The 17,490-nt window shown below is 37.7% G+C and overlaps 1 protein-coding gene across 3 annotated transcripts in view; it reads left to right on the top strand.

The window, feature by feature from the left end:
- PDGFC (platelet derived growth factor C) overlaps positions 1-17,490 on the top strand; it is a 119,056-nt gene that overhangs the window by 70,245 nt on the left and 31,321 nt on the right. For all 3 annotated transcript variants that reach the window (XM_068681061.1, XM_068681062.1, XM_068681060.1), the window contains one exon: positions 16,708-16,888. In XM_068681061.1, the coding sequence (XP_068537162.1) occupies positions 16,708-16,888 (181 nt within the window). The remainder of the gene's footprint in view (positions 1-16,707; positions 16,889-17,490) is intronic.

Genomic DNA, 17,490 nt, shown 5'->3' with positions numbered 1-17,490 from the left:
TGCTTGAAAGCTTTGGAGTCCCCCCATTCTCCATCTGCATTCAATATCAGGGCCCCAGATACACAAGGATACAGAAATGTGGAATGTTTAATATTGTTATGTCTAAGCTGAAGGTTTTGACATTTGGGAAAATACTACTATCAATGTTAGAGGAACGAGTATCTAATTTTACAGAGAAAAAATAGATAAACACATTACATGATGTGTAATTCAGGTCAAGATGCAAGGTACAGCATCCCTGTTCAAACAAAACTACCAGACAATACCTTAATGGCCTTTAATGGTCAAGTTCTCAATTTTCTATGAAAAACAGCACTTAAAGTAATTCATTGTTTGATATTCTCCAACAGTATTGTTTTTTTCATGACTTCAGTAAGTATTCTGTCTGCTAAATGACTGGCACAGGTTTCTGTTGAATCTATATTTCCTTCCTGTGATTAGCATTTGAAGGCTGCTTAGCTTGGGAGAGAAACAACGAGAACACTACGCACATGGATGGATGTAGTTCTCAGCCAAGCTGTCTGATTGATCACGTTGTGGGTATTTTGTGACAACAGGGGCAGATGTTGTATGAGCTTCCTGTGGGTGGGTGAAAGAGGAGAGATCCTAATCTCTTTTATTCCATATCTATCTGCCATAGAAATAACAGATCGTAAAAAAAATGAACGTATGAATAATGGTGCATTGTCTGAACTCCTTTCAGTAAATTAACAGATAAAACATGTCATTTGGTATATCCTGCTTTGATGTGTTCCTGGGGAGGTAATTCACACAAGACCTTCTTTTCCAAATAGTTCTGTTTTTTAATTTAATTTAATTTAATTTAATTTCTTTTTTTTTTTTTTTTTTTTTCGTTTTTGGATGCTTATTTGATGGTTGCTTTCAGTTTTTCTAATTAATTGGTCTTCGCTTGTTTTTATATCTCACATCAATGTTTGATTACAAATTTGAATTTCTTAGAGGTTACTTTTGCGCTTAGCTTTAATGTGGAAGCTGAGGTTCACAACAGATGGACAGATATCATCTTCATAATAATGAAGGGAATAATTGTCAAGACCATGTCAAATATAAAATACTAAGAACTATAAGCGTACACCTTTGCTCAGATGAGTGCACTCCCTTTGCACAACTTTTTTTTTTTTTTAATGAAAACATAGCTTTTTCTTTTCTTTGCACATGGCAGAGTGAAGTAGCAAATGAAGGAAAATCCAGGTTGGGTGACTCATCCATCCACTTGCAAAGAAAAAAGTGAGATAAGTTAAAATATTTTAAATATTAAACTTGAATAGTATTTTAATGGGAGTACATTTATTTTAAGTAAACAAGGTGACAAAAGCACTAGTCAAATCGAAAAACAGTAATAAGTCACTCATAATCTTCACTTGTAATTTTATCATGCTCATACATGTGTATGGATACCAGGAAGTTGTATGTATGCAAATTCTGGTATGTGCACTTTTGAGGACATACTGTGCTTTTTGACTTGGAAGATATGACCCTCTGGGAGAGAAAAAAAAAATTGTTTTTTTTTTTTTTTTAACCAAAAGAGAAAGCACAGATAGGGTTCCTGCAGTTTAAATTCAGTAACAATCTCACTAAAGGAAGGGAAAGTGTACCTTTTTTTTGATGCAAAGTGAGTAGAAGTAAGTGACAAGTGGAGGAAATAACTGAAGTGCAGAGTTTAATTGTGTAAAACAATTTACACAAGCCAATTAAGTTACTGCATTATCAGTAGTTATGAAGTTATCACAATAGTATCTCTTTATAAGTAATGTCTTGTATTTCTTAGCTGTTGTAGTGCTTAGTAAAATTATTTTAATGTCTTTCCAGTACTTTATGTGGAAAAGCTAAGGGTTTTTAACTGCATCCCATGCTATTTGTGACTCCACTGTGTTTCTGCCTTCTTGAAAGGCACAAATCAGTATTGTTTCTGCAGAGTACTCAACACTTTCTCCAAAGCCAAGTTTATGTGACAAAGAAAGAAAAAAAAAAAAAAAAAAGTATGACATTTAATGTGTTATTGTGAGTGTAACTCTAGAGCTTACAGTGGCCTGATCCTATAGTTCTAGCCTATGACTGAAACCAGGTAAAATCTGCAGCGCAGAGATGGTAGGCTTTCTTTCCAACATCCTGCAGTTTGTAACAGGCTTCCTTTCTCCCCCTTCTGAAGTGTATGACAGGACTTGATGTGTCACCTACAGTAGTCCTTGTCCCATATTCTCAATTCTTCTACCTGCTTCTCAAGATGCATGTTCTGTGTAATGCAAAAGCCTTCTCTGTAGGTAGTAGGGCTCTATAGTGTCAGTTTATCTGACCACTGAGAGTATACACTGGAGTATCTTTGTTTAAGATAATTAAAAGCTTCTTAAATATCAGTCATTCCAATATTGCTCATACATAGGGGGAAAAGTAAAACAAAAGCCCATCTAGCCATATAAAACACTTCTTTTGCTTGTTCTATAACAAGAAAACAATGATAGGTAAGAAATGTCCTGGATGCATCCTGAAGCTTTGGCAAAATTTTTGTCTGTTTCTGTGGCTAGAAGCCTACATCTGACTGGCGTGGCCTCTGCATTTGGATTTCCCAAAAGTCAGTTCCAACACTTTAGCTATTCTGTGCAGTCTTTTCATCTAGAACGAGCATAACACTTTGCAGATACCTTGAAGGTACCAGTTTAGCCTCCACTTTAAGTAGCTTCCTGAACCTGGATCAGAATGATCCTGCATGGCTATTTTCTACTCCATGTTTAATTTTTTATGTGGAAACTAGATCCGTGCATTTATTTCTGAATAGATTTAGGTTATTTTGTTGATGGTATGGGTACATACATCTCTGCAATATTAAAGTCAATTCAGTCTTGTGCACTTTGATTTCACCTTGTGTGCTTTGATTTGAAAAAAAAGTTATGAACAGACAATTCCCCACCAAGCAAAACAAATACAAAAGAAGGACGCAGTCTCCTAGCTGTTTCATGGAGTGTTGTTCAGATGACAGAACTGCTGGTAAATTTTCCTTACATAAGGGAATTTCTAGCTAGCAAAGACATACTGGATTTACATTCTGCATGTCCAGCTTTTCTGGTGAAGAAAAGCAACTCTTCTTTTGCTGATGTGACAGTTCATTATTTTCATGATGCTAGCCCCTCAACGCTGTTTTAATCATTAGGCCATTAGACTTCTGTGCCTGACAGCTCCTATCATCAGGGAGGTGCTGTAACTCTCCTTGACCAGGAGGGACTGATTTTTTGCTCAATTGTTGCTTGTTTCTGAAATTGTTGATTTCTTTCTCTGAGAACATACATGGTCTTCATGGAGGAAATCTATATCCGTGCCTTCCTGACACAGAGGCATTTATCACAAAGCTTTTATCCCTGTATGCTATGCTTGCCTTTACCAGGCAGTCTGATGTTGTAACTAGGTTGTGCATCGCAGAGTTACATCACAAAACTGCAATAAGAAAAGAAAAAAAATATCCTGCCTACATTAGTAATGTGTGCCAAACTCACTCTTGCTGTGCACAGAATGGGAACAGTTGTTCATCTCAGTGGTGGCGGCAGCTGTTCTTTCTAATTATCAGGTGATTTCAGTCTGTTTGACTTTTATTATATCTAATAAAAGAGAAATGTGTCTCAAATCCAAAGTGCAATTACTGTAGATAAGATTATATGGATTACAATATACAAGTGGAATGTGGAACTGACAGACTGTTGAATACTCGATGTCACCTGAACATCATCTTCATTTTAGGATAGGTATATTCATTTCCATGTCTCTTCATTCCTCTAATAACTCCAAATATGAACTGTAGTCTGTTCTGTAGGCTTTTCTTTGTTGTTGGTTGAGGCTTTTGGCAGCTGCAAATGTGAATCTGTTGATGCAGGTAAATGCTTCACCTACAGAACTATAAAAGTTTTGAAAGAACCCCCCAAACTTCTCTGGTTAATGTGCAATATGTTGAACGTTTGCCTGAAGAAAATTAGGAAACCGAAGGAAGCTGTCAGTGGTAACATGGTATAAAATCTTTGAGTAGTACTGTGGCTCTTGCACTCCTTTCACATGAAATTAAATAATTAACTCTTTAAGCCAGGAATGTTCTTCCTCTGAGGTTACTTAAGATGATGCTTTAAGATGCAGAGCCATGTGCAATAAATTCACTACCTCTCCTTTCCATGACGTTTCTGAGAGCTGCTTGACTGAACTGCACCCCAGCTACTCCCTTCAATTCTGGGAACATCAAAGGTCTTTGGTAGAAACCATCAGCCAAACTGCTTAATCAATCCTGTGTGTTCCTATTGAATGTAGTGATAGGAAAGTGTTGATAAGGGTTAAAATTTTGAAGATATACAAGTGTACAAGTGTATTTAGAAGAAATATAAAGACATTATCCGTAGTCAGTGGCTATGAAGAAGGAAAACATTTGCTTAGCTGTCTTTTTGACATAAATTATGTCAGATGCATACTGTGCAGTGGTGAGTTACGGTAAACACAATAAAAAGACTAAACATTTTGTTACATAATCTTCTAAAGGGAGCTTTCCATGTAATATAAGACCCAATGAGTAACTTAGAGCACATGGAGCTTCCTTTCTTGTGATTACAACATTATCTCTCCATCTAACCTGTAGAGTAAAATACAAATGCATAGCTGCAGCTCCAGTGTGATTCAGTAAAAAAAGATGATTGATGCTTCACTTCTGTTTGGCCCACGTCTTGGAAGCACCTAACTGCATCAACAGCATGTGCATGAAACAATAAATCCAGCATCTTTTTCTTCTGGGATCTGCAGCGGGGAAAACAAAACAAACAAAAACCAACCTCATATTATTTGTTTTTGCTTTGAGAACATTGTAGTGGCAGTATTAACGCACATGTATGTGCTAAGAACAAACTATCAAGCGTAGATTCCAAATGAAATACATCCTCTCAACATTTGACATGTCCTTGCTGTCTGACAGTCCTAAATGCTTCTGACAGACATTTTTATTTCAAGAAACTGTGATTACAGAGGGTGAAGTCCCTTTGGTAGGTACAAAGTTCAAGTTGGCATTGAATAACTGGACAAAGACCTTTAAATAACTGTATTTAAAGAGGAATGGGTGCAGACAATGTTCATGGTGACCCATGTAACTAAGTAGCTGGGCTTTATCATTTCAAGGTTAGAGGAATTGCTGCTGCCACCTCTATTTGAAAATTCAGAAAACAGTGAGGAGTACCCCTAGAATCTCTAAGGCTTCAGATGTGTTACAGTGAAGATCTTAAAGCTCTTACCACCATTGCATTGGAATTTCAATGTGTTTAACTGTAGCCACCTAGTCCTTATGATATTCTGTGTACATAGATGACATAGGGTTCTGCTTAGATGATTGTACTTATCTGTGATACTTAAATGTCTCCTTCATCACTATCTATATAACAAGTTCAGCAAAAGTAAAATCATTTTAAAGTTAAAATTCATTGTAGCTGTGTTCTACATTCAGATCTATTTGGATAGGAGCTATTCCATCAATAGCTGAAATTATATACATAAAAAAAAAGCATATGAGCTGTCATTCTTCAATATACAATTCCTTTTTACCCTTCTTTCCCCCCAACATATAAATTCCTTGTTAATTATTTTTATTCAAAGTTTGAAACAGGGTTATATAATTTAAATGTCCAGGATGAGTTCTAGTATTCAAGTGCCTTAGATTAATTGAAATACTGATAGGAAAAAAATGTTATGAAACGAGTGATTTAAGCTGAAGTCCTTGGTAGCAACATAAAGGTTTTACGGCTGGCAGGAAGGTGGCATTTTAGGAACAATGTGTAGAAAATGCCATGAAACTTCAGTTAAGGTGGAGTAATTTCTCTGGTGATTGATTTTTTGTTGTTGATTTTTAGTCGCTTGTTCCAGTTGATGCGAGACAACTGAATAGTGGTACCATTTCAAGAGAGGCTTAAATGCTGAATTGATTCAAAGGGAGGATGAGAATGGGCTGTAGGAATCAAAGTTTTTAAGAACTTAAATTAATTTGGGGCCAGAGTTCTTTGTTTATCCAAAACTTGTTCTTTTACATAAAAAGAAAGAAGATCAGTACTGCAGAGGTTATTTCTTTCATATGAGTTCAATTGTAGCAATATAATTTCAATTTAATGAATGCAGAGGAATCCAATACACTCGTGCATCCTGCTTTCTTATGTTTTGTAGAAAAAAATGAGCGTTTTTCTGCATCAAAAGAAGTAAATGGATCTGTTTCTGTATGTCTGGATTAGGCACATTTCTGAAATTAAATACAAGGAAAAATGTTTCTTATTCTGCATTCATTGGACACAATTGTGGTTCCTGTTATTTATTTACTTTAGAAAGGACTTTCTTTTGCCTTTCCCATGGTTCCAGTAAAATTGTCTCTTTGATTACTAAGTGATCACTTGTACAGTAACTCATCTTTCAGCTGTTCCCATTTTGCTGTTTAATTTCTGCCAGTAGTTGATGCTGGCAGAGGTGTGTACTATGCCCAGCAGAGGCTGCAGTTGGTGGAAGCTCTGGACTGGTCAAGGTTGAGTGAAGCCTTTCCTAAGCTCCTGCCCTGCTGAACCTCCGCAGTACACTCAAAGTAGATGGATTCACAGAAAGGAAAAACAATCATGATTAAACTCATGGCACGAGACAAAAATAATACCAGATTTTGTAATCTGAACTTGGCTTCTAATTATAAAGCTTCTAATTATAAGCATTCTTTTAGGTTCTCTACTGCATATTAAAAGTTGCTGGATACCATTTGTGTGATAACAATTTTGTAAATGTAACAAAGCAGACATCAAAGACAGTAAAAGAAGATTAAAAACTTGAAGACCAAAGTATAGTACAGTTATAACTGAGACCGCTCTATAAAACACAGTTCTTAAGTTTCTGAAAGATTACACTTGGTTCCACAGCAGTGGTTTATAGCTGCAAAACTGTACTCTCTATGCAAATCAAAGCTCATGAAGACAGAGGGAGTTAGAACAAGGAGCTTCCCTGGTCTGAATGGGAGGGCAGTGGATCTGGCATGCCACGATCAGGAGCACATGCTGCACAAACCTAGGGGCTGTGATGGCATTCTTGCCCACCCACATTTTTCCTCTGTTAATGTAAATCCAGTGTTCGTTTTTAGAATCTGCCATTGCTACAGGACCCTATAATGGCTATTATTTCACAAGTAATTTAAAATCTATTTTCACAGCCCAGTTGAGTGTTAGGAGAGTGATTGCTGACGAGTGGGCAGTTGACATAATCCCTTACTCCTTTTTCACACCAGAGACTACACTCATTGACTTAGAAAACATTTTAGGCTCCTTAAAATTCCTTCCTGGTCCTCTCAATCTCAAGCAAACCGTTTGAATAAAGTAAACTGTGTCCACAGTATCAAAATATTTTTGTAAACGATCCTAATCCTAATTTATTGCTTCTAAAATTGTTTCACGTTACCGTAGTTGGCTCTGTTTCTGACGGCGTGGGCTGAAGTTATTTTCTTTGAAAACGAGCGTGGCACTGCCGGGTCTTGCTTCTGTCTGGGGTGCTCTGGGAACAATTACTGTTGATGGAGTTCCCCCGCTCCCTCCCTGCTGCTCATGAACAGATAGAAGTAAGTGAGTGCTGGGAGCGCTGCGTGGCTGCCCGGGCTGCAGGATGGGGGCACACCGTGCAGCCACCTGCACTTCCCAGCGTGCTTCTCCTTGGTCCCCGGTGTCAAGAGAAAGGCAAGCTACAAAGACAGGCCCCGCAGCGCAAGATGAAGTTACCATGGGTGGCATCTCAGCATTTCAGTTTGTGCGTAGCATGCTCTCCTCCCCGTGTTGTTTTTTTCTGGTTACTGGAAGTCTAAGTATGGTTAAGCCCATAGGCTCGCTGTCAGATTTATGGGCAGCTTTCTCCTGCCTCATCAGTAGGAATAGCATCAGCATTCCTACTCTCCTATTCCAAGGCAGACAGTTGTTTCCTCACCTGTTACTCAGCTTTTTTTTTAAATTTTATTTTTTATTTTCTCTCCCCATCTCTTCCTCCTTTTGTTTTCTTCATTCCCTCACTCCTCACTACACACTGCGGTTGCCTTCTTTGCCTAGCATCAACATTTTAACAAAGTTGTTCAAATGAAGTTGTAGTTAGGGAGCAGCACCAGCAAGTATATAATACAATTTACATTAATCTGTTGCTGTCAGATCATCAGGATATTGGAGAAGATGCATGTGAGAGTGCAAAAAGCGGGATTACTTATCCTGAAAAGGGATAGATGATCATGTGTGAGTGTCCTGGGGTGTTCACAAGGTCAACTAAATAGATCTCTTCCCCTTTCTGACACTAACAAGAACAGGGAGACCAGTAAACTAGCAGCAATTATTAGGAAATACCGTTTCATACAAGCCTCTGATTCATATGCTGTGGATGGATTAAAAGTAGGTCTGCATAATTTTATGACTATAAACTTATAACTAGGTATAAACCAAAGTGAGAGGAAACTCCGCTCATGCTTTAGGTGTAAACTGATCTCCTGCTAGGGTTGGAGACAGGTTTTTTCTGCCTTGTGCAGTATTTTGCAACTCCTCAGTTACATTACAGAGATTTTTCACTTTCTTTTCAAGTAGCAATTATGAGCCTGTCCTGAAGCAGGATATTGGACTTTGTGATAAATGGTCTGCGCTGGATTGGTAAATCCTGCGTGCTACTGTAGCAGGCAGGAGACCATATGTAACTGCATCACTGAACAAAAGAAATAAGTGTTTTAATTTAAATACACATAGATATTCCATTGAGGCAGCCAGGAAGGAGGGAAAGGGAAGAGAGGGGTAACGCTGCTGTGTCATTGGGGGTGCTGGAGGGAAGGGGTGTTGCCTGCACTGCCCCTCGCAAGCTTAAAATGTCCTTTAGGAATGTCTTTGTTGGTGTTTTCTAAAATTTACTCTTGAATATATCATTGACCGGAGCCAAAGGTGCATTTCCGGATATAAGGGTTATGCATAAAGGAAGAATTACCGTTCGGGATACTAGACTAAATATTGAAAATGCTGCTAGAAAAAAAAAAAAAAAAGACAAAAAAACATAATCATAGGTTCAGAGAAGCTGAAAGAGGTACACACTGTGGTGAACAGTGTGAGTACAGGTAGAAGCTTACAGTAGACTGGAAAGAATTCTTTACAACATTGACTGTCAATATGAACTCTGAGCACCATTAGTGTTGTTGATTTTGTACAAAATACTAATCTGTGTAGAAAGAACATGTGATTTTTATGATCACTAAGCTAAAACGATTCCCAAGCTAAAATGCTCTTTAGGGTTTACAGAGGAATAGTAGGTAAGTATTACTAAGGAAAAAAATCCATGTGACTTCTTGGCTTTGGTGGATTTTTTTTTAATTTTATTTTTTTTATTTCTTGTATTTTAGATGGAATCAGTCTTTTAAAAGGAACAGTTGGGAAACCATCTTCTTCCTTTCTTATGTCCACTCTTTATATGCATGATTATAGTATCATCTTCTGTATCCTAGGATACTTATTCAAGTGACGGAGAAAAAAGTATCAGTAGAAGTTATAGAAGTACAAATTAGGTTGTGGCACAGGCTATCTAGGACTGAATTTTGTGGTTGCTGTATTCCTGAAAGTACATATTTGATCTGTATGACATGTTTAAAATATGCTTAAATAATTACAGGGTTGCTTTCTGAATGCAGAATTGTTTTGGTTTAGAGCTAATGCCCTTTTCTCCCCAGAAGGCAAAAGTTACCTTTGGTCCATGGTATTCATGGGCTTCAGCTGGAGATGCTCAAGCACTTACCAGTGCATGTAGGTACCAGTCGGGCTTTATTCTTTGAATGTGTTTGTGTGCCAAAGTGCTATTCATCAGGGCAAAGACATGCTTTCAGCAGTTGTTTTTTTCTCCATCCAGTGTGTTGTCACCAAGTGGCAACAGCTACCCTACAAACAGTAGGTGTCTCAGCTTCACATGCTGCCCCAAGTTTTCAACAGATCCACAGAAAACGGAAGCATTTTCTGGTAGGCAGCGGTGTGGTTATGCAACAGTTAATTGAAATCGAACAACCAGTGCATCCTTTTCACAAAAAACGTTCAGCTGTTCGAAGAGTAGAAATCTGGGGTTTAAGCCCTGTCTCATTTTTCCCTTTTGCTTGCAGCATTGTAAATGTAAACCACTTGGATTATGAGTGCATACAGTGAATCAAGGGGAAGAAAACTGAAATCTAAAGATTATTATTTTTTTTTTTTTAATGTATCCTAAATAACAAGGTAGGTTACCAAAGGATAGGTAGGATACCAAAGGAGTTGTGCAGTTATGGTAGGAGCTTCAGGCTGTTACTAATCAGTATGAGAAAAGATTAGAGAGAACCATGGCAACCCTATAACATTTGTGAATGAATCTGTGTTTCCATAAGGCACTTCCTAGCGTACAGTGCTGCATATTCTAAAATAGATGTATTCAGAGTAGGTTGGCGCAGAAACTACAATCCATATTTGGTGAATGGCAGTTAGAAATGTTCTCTGTTTATACCTTGAGTGTCTTCATTTCATGGAAAATGTAGGCATGGCAGGATACTTGCTTTTTTATATAATATACTCATTTGCCGTATTGGCTGCAAGTGATGCTTGTGTATAATTAAACATCATTTTCTGAGAATGAAAAGCTGACCTCATCACTTATTTATTTGGATTATTTCTGGGTATGCTGTTTCTTAACAGTGACCATTAAAACACAGTATGTGTAGGATCAGCAAATACAGTTACAACTGTGGAAGTTTATTGCATGTCAAATCATTACTGTGTCTACATCTTTTCTGTTTTTACGTTAAAACATCAAGCACGACAGAAATTGTCAGCTGCTAAGTGGAACGTGACTCATTTCTCAACTGTTGGATAATCTGCAACCTTTGCAAAGCGAAGGCACTTCCAAGTCCTCCATGATGAAGGATGAAGGCTGAGGGGAATTGCCAATGCTCTGGAGTCCTATGCTTTTGGAGCCTTTTTTTTTTTTTAGAGCTTCCTTTTGGAAATACATGATGGAGAGAAAGTATTTTAAATATTAAAAATTTTCTATCTGGTAGTCTTTGACAGAGAGTTTTCTTCCAATATCCTTTTGTTACTGTTGCTCAAAGTAGCCCCCAGTCAAAATTTTCTGTTAAGGCAGAGTGGGATCAGATTTACTGAAGTTTTACGCTGCGCTGAGATGCTGCCACAGGGTCAGCACTTCAGACAGTGAGCCCTCTCCCTTCCCTTCCTCCTGGAAGTTTTGCTTTCTGTGATAGAAAAGTTTTTTTCCTCTGCCACCTGGGTGGTGAGTTGAGTTATTAATAGTGAACTTGCACAGATGTGCGCCCTTAGAGGTTTGTGATTTCAGGAACTTTGCGTTTACTTCTTGGTGGACTGATGGGCCAGTCCTTTCAAGTCCACGGTTCTTCAGGTGACCATGGTGTACTGGCGATAAATGCAAAACAGTATGAAGTAAATTAATGCACTTGGAATGCAAACAAATTCAATAACCATTCCAAAGCTTGCAAATTTGGGTGGCAGGTGGTTTTACTGTGTGGCCACATCAGAGGAAAAAATTACAAAAAGTAAGATTTCCTCTCACACAAATTGAAAAATAGTGCAGAAGTGCCTGTACTGTAACTAACTGTTTGATTTCTTATCTCATTTTGATTTTTATTTCACATGAAGTATCTTGTTTGTCTGAGCCTCAGTGTTTAAGGAAAACTACCTCTGAGGGAGCGGCAGTAAGGGTAAGAGCAAAGAACTTCTCCTAAGTGTCCTCACATTTTCTCTGCTCTTTATCATGAGCTTTTCATTCTTCATGTCTCATCATCCATTTTTGCTGGAGATTTTACGATGTATCGATCTATGGGCAACAACAAGGCTGGTTAGACAGATCGGGTCTGCTGTTAGATACCATGGACCTGACTGCCTCTGTCATGCCTCAGTATTCCCTTTTCCACCCAAATAAACATGAATTTTCCCAATAAAGTGTTACTGGAGATCTATGTTGCTTAACGAAGGCTTCCAGAATTTATTACAAGTGAGGCAGGCAAACTTTAAAAAATAAATATAATAATAAAAGAAACCCTTCAAGCTAAATGCTTGGCCCTTTCCCTTTCCCTTTCCCTTTTTTTCTTTTCTTTTTTCTTTCTCTTTCTCTTTCTTTCTTTCTTTCTTTCTTTCTTTCTCTCTCTCTCTCTCTCTTTCTCTCTCTTTCTCTCTCTCTCTCTCTCTCATTCTCTCTCTTTTTCTCTCTTTCTTTCTTTTATTTCACAAAGAACAGTATGATTACTTGCAGCTGTGATTTAAGTGATCTAAGAGGTGAAGACCACATGAGGTTTTGCCAGCACCTTGACACTTCTGTCTATACAGCCATGCAGTCTAGCTTGAATGATGGAAACTAAAAATTCTATTCCATAGGAAATTTAAATATTTCAGTAATAAAAATGAAAATTATTTTAAATACTAATGGCAGAGGAAGAGGACACAGAAACTTTCCTTACAAAATTTGGTTTGGAAAAAGACAAAAACAGTATTTTCGTTATGACAGTTTTTAGTAATTTCCATTGTTTCCAAAACTGAAGCTGCCCAAATATAAACCATCTAAGTTCTGTTCAGTAACAGTTTGTCTGGTGAACTGCCAGAATACCTTGGATGCTTTTGGCCCAAGTCTGAGGTAGGTATTTTATTTTGCTGTCACCAGGAAAACCTTGAAATTCCATATGCTTTAAAACAAACTGGAAGAGAAATAATGCAGCATCCCACAGGGGAAAAAAATGACAGGGACTGTTATCAACTTCCTTTTTCTTAATTAAAAAAAAAAAGAATTCAGTGCTTATCAAATGGGAAAGGTAAAATAAATTTCACTTTTCTCAAGCTGTTCTGATGGGTGTACTAGATTTTTGTCTAGCACATCTATTTGAAATGGAAAGATCCAGTGTCACTGATACAACAAAATGTTTTACCATGTGGGTTTCTGCACCTTACATTCATTGATATATTTGTGGGATTCTGAAGGCAGAGGGAGGCTGCGCAAAGGTCACAAAACTGTAAGCCAAAGTAAACAGCCTGTCAGAAAACGTTTAGCAAATGACAGTGCAAACCACAGAAAAATAGAGAAAGGAGAGGAAAACACATTCCCTTGGAAAATATATTTCCTGGTTGGAAAGGCATTGAAGTTCAGAGCTCCTTACATTGCTTCTTTGTCCCTTTCAAATAAATTGTTTTGTTCAGGTTTTTAATGCAATTCAGGGTCCTGGGCATCTCAGCCTTAGGGAAGAGGAATACACATTCTGCATCAGATATCTGGGAGGGCATTATCGACATTGTGACTAAGGGCAAAAGCATCTTTCATCATGGGAAAGTAGATGAGACTACTCAAGTTTAATATTTAAGTAATGTATTGATCATAGATGCAGCACAAGAGCATTTTTTTTAGTCATTGTGCCAAAGAATTTTGGGTTTTCTGGTTTGTACGCTGCACGAAAAGGAAGGATTTTTGGTTTCAACATGCATTTAAACTTTTTTTTTTTTTTAACTCCATTACAAGTAGAAAATGTATTTTCAATTCTAGATTATTTATCCTGCTTTTCTTGCTTTTTGAGGAGAAGCTTCTCTTTATGGGGAGATAGGGATATGGTTTAGTGGGGACTGTTAGCGTTAGGTCAGAGGTTGGACTCGATGATCTTGAGGTCTCTTCCAACCTAGAAATTCTGTGATTCTGTGATAATTTTAATGGCTGTGATGGCCCTGCCACTCTTTAGACCTGTGACACAATGCTGCAGCACTGTGCACAGCAGTCTTGTAAACACTAAAGCATCCAAACCTCTTTATTTTGTTGTGTTTCACAGCAAGTTCAAACTTCAGTCAACATGTGCAGTGCTAGAGATTCTCAGGTGCACAGAAGATCCTTTTGGCAGTCTCTTGCAGCACATTCAACCTAGATAACTGATGGGAATAAAGTTAGGGGCTAAAAGTGTCATGATGTCCAGGAAATGTGTGAGAGTCTCTCTTTTTTGTTGATGTAGACTAAGTTCTTAAAGATATGCCTACATCTGTGTCCAGAAATAAGAAACCAGTACTCATATCTCATATTTGCTTTTGAAAACAGAAACTTTGTCTACAAGCACCAAACCTGTTTGTTGAACAAACAAATGAAAAAGGCAAAACAACAAAACCCATAAATCATCAACATGTCCTGAGGGAGACTTTAGAGAAAGGGAACAATCACTGTAAACCACTTAGTGCTGTATGCACTGTATCAAGTTGCCATGAGAAAGTTATGTTTGATTGGCTTATAAAGTAGGTTTTAGTAAATCCTTCAAACGGGGATTTCGGCAGTTGTGCACACTTGGGTGCAGAACTTGTGAGTGCTGTAAAGTGCTGAGGGTACGTCTGGATCGATCCCTTGGAAACAAGTGGGTTTCTGAGGGTCAAAAGGGTGTTAGGGTGGGAGAGGGTGACTGAGAAACAACACGGCCAACGTGGGACTGATAACACTGAAAAAATTGGAAATGATTATGATTACAAAAGACAGATTGCTGACAAATACCACATACAGAGATCAAGGAGAGAATGACCGAAGTTAAAAAAAGTTAAAAAACACACAGAGAAACAGAGTTATCTGGACCTGGTGTGTTTTTCAGAAAGCTGAATTTTTGGGGGTTTTTCAGAATGTCCTCTAACTTATGTCTCAACTAATAGAATTAGAGTTTAAACTATGGAATTTGAATTTGTCTTTTACTTCAGTGGTCACATTAGACCAGTGGAAGCAGCAGAAAGTTGTACGTTGTGGTAGCAGCACTGATGCCTGTACTATGGCTGAACCCCCAAACATCTTAAGCTTAAGTTGATAAACATAATAATTAACTTACTCACTCCTTACAAATCAGAAAGTAGTTAGAGTTATTTGATACTTTTAACTAGAAAAATAAAAAGGTGGTTATTGTTAGAAATTTTGTAACCTGATCTTAAGAAATAAAATAAAATTTAGTGCGCAAAATCAATTTGATAAATATGGTGAACTCAGAAATCTTAGTGCAATTAATGTACAAGTTGCCTTTGTGATATGTTGTATACCTGATCATAAAGTAAAAACATTGGCGGATCAGTTAAAGGAATTAGTGGTTTGGGGGGAAAAAAAAAAAAGACAGTGATGAAGTAATTAGTATCATAAGTTCAACAAAGATTTAAAACTGTGGTACATGGCAGTAATACATTTTGAACACAGTTAATGAGCATATTCATTGCATTCATTTCTAATTAAGTGGAAAAAATACTGGTCCTTTAAATGGAGATAATAAATGTGCAAGTCAGTCTTGCACAAACATGCAACACAAGAATTTATTGCCTTCTGTCTAACTAGGGAACTGGGAATCATTATAAAGATTAGCTTTACTGAAAAAAAAAATATCAAGAAAAAGCTTCAATACAAAACGTTTAAGGTAATAATTTTCACGTTGCTCGGCGTGTTTGGCAGAGTGCGTGTGTGTGTGTTTTCCTTTTCAGAGTGTGGATGTTTGCTGTCATCAGAAGTAGGTCTGTCTGTACCCTCGGAAAGGACCGAGGGATATTTACCAGTTTAGATTTCCATGAGGGGTGTCCCTAGTGCATGGCAGGACCTGAGAGAGAGTGCAGCTGGGGAGGCTTCCCCCGAGCAGGCTGCAGCAGGGCAACGGCAGCGGTCGCCTTCCCAAAGCCAGCCGTGCTCTCACCAGCACTCTCCTGCCTTCCTCAGCCTCTCTGAGTGCTGCAGCTCAGAGTTTTTCAAGCTCCAGCAGGGGAAAAGTGACTGAAATTCCTACTGTTTATTCTGTCAGTAGGCAGCTGGGGAACTGACATGAAACAGGTTAAAATATTAAAACCAGACATGCCTTCTAGAGCAGTGGCTTTCAGTGTTTTTATGACTTGAGAAGCCCCTAAACATTCTGCAGTGGAAGCGAGGACCTTTGCGGGGCATATTTAAGCTTATGGATGACAACTGACTGGCGTTTCTTACTTACCTTTCATGGAGCTATTTGAAGTTCACGGATCCCCAGGGATACTCAGACCACACGTTAAAAACCAATGAAACTAAATCAAACCGTGTACGTTTCATTCTTTTAAAGCTCCCAACCCATATATCTCTTGTCAGTAGTACCAAAATAGCAGGTTCTTTCTGACACGTGGTACATTTAGGTCTTTGCTTCACCAATGTCTCACTGGGATATGCATAAGCTTGAAATGTGCTTCCAAGTTTCCCTAAACCACCTTAACCTCCTGGAGCCTGCTTACCACTGCTATTACAAGAGGGCAAGGTTTCAGTACCAAAAAACCACTGAATTTTCCCTGGTAACATGCAGTATATTTCTAGTGATATTGTAGTATGAATTACTATGCCAGGCTTAAGCAATTTCAGTTTTTTCTCTGACTTCATTCTGCCCTATCCTGTATATTGTAATTGTTTCCCATAAAAGGAACAAGCAGTCGTACTCATGGTCTGTTCAAAATGCTAACTTAGCTCTTATTTTTTTTAACCTCACTGCATGATTTTATTATGTATTTAAGCCGGTGGCAACTTGGAAGCTACGTTTAAAATAGCTGGCTTTGATAGCATACTTGTAGCATTAAAAAAAAATAATAAAAAATGCAAGCTACAGAGTCACTCTGTTTATTAAACGAGGAAGTTTACAGAAATTTACCAGTAAATAAACATGTAATTTTCTTTTCTGTTCAGGTATGACTTTGTAGAAGTTGAAGAGCCTAGTGATGGCACTGTTTTAGGGCGCTGGTGTGGTTCCAGTAGTGTGCCAAGCAGACAAATCTCCAAAGGAAACCAGATCAGAATAAGATTTGTGTCTGATGAATATTTTCCTTCTCAACCTGGATTCTGCATCCATTATACACTTCTTGTGCCAGTAAGTAACATGTTTCAGGATTGGTGCATTTCAGAAAAACAAAATCTTTGAAGTGGTAGCTCAAAAGAATCTTTGAAAAGTTTAGGATTAATTACTGTTTATTTCTCAATAATAACAATAATGAATAATCTGTCTTCCAGAATTTTACATTTTGTTTCTGCCTTTTAACTAACCAAGTGTTCTTGTGGTTCATCTTGGATGGCTTTGGACTGGGAAGTTGTGGGCTTGGTTGTTTATGTGGAAACTTGAATAAAATGTTTGTATTCCTAATACAGTACTGCAAAAAAGCCTCTTTTTTTTTTTTTCCTTTGAGAAGAAGAAAAATCAGCATAAGAAAAATCAGCTGCATGACACTTAAAGGACATTGGGAAGTTACAGAGAAGATTGAAGAAATTAATGTTCTTGTTAGTCAGCTGCTTCATACACAGCCAAATGATTATACCTGGTTCAAAAACAAAGTTGTTATTTTGTTTTACTATAGTGATAAAGTAGAAAATGCACACTACTCAGTTTCCACTGCATTTTTCCTGAAAAATGTACTTTAGACTTCTCTTGAATGTTGGTTAACACTTGCAACTCACAGGAACTAAACACTAGTCACT

The sequence above is a fragment of the Anas acuta genome, chromosome 4, assembly GCF_963932015.1.
Source record: "Anas acuta chromosome 4, bAnaAcu1.1, whole genome shotgun sequence".
Classification (NCBI taxonomy): Eukaryota; Metazoa; Chordata; class Aves; order Anseriformes; family Anatidae; genus Anas; species Anas acuta.
This window is presented reverse-complemented; position numbering and strand designations above follow the sequence as displayed.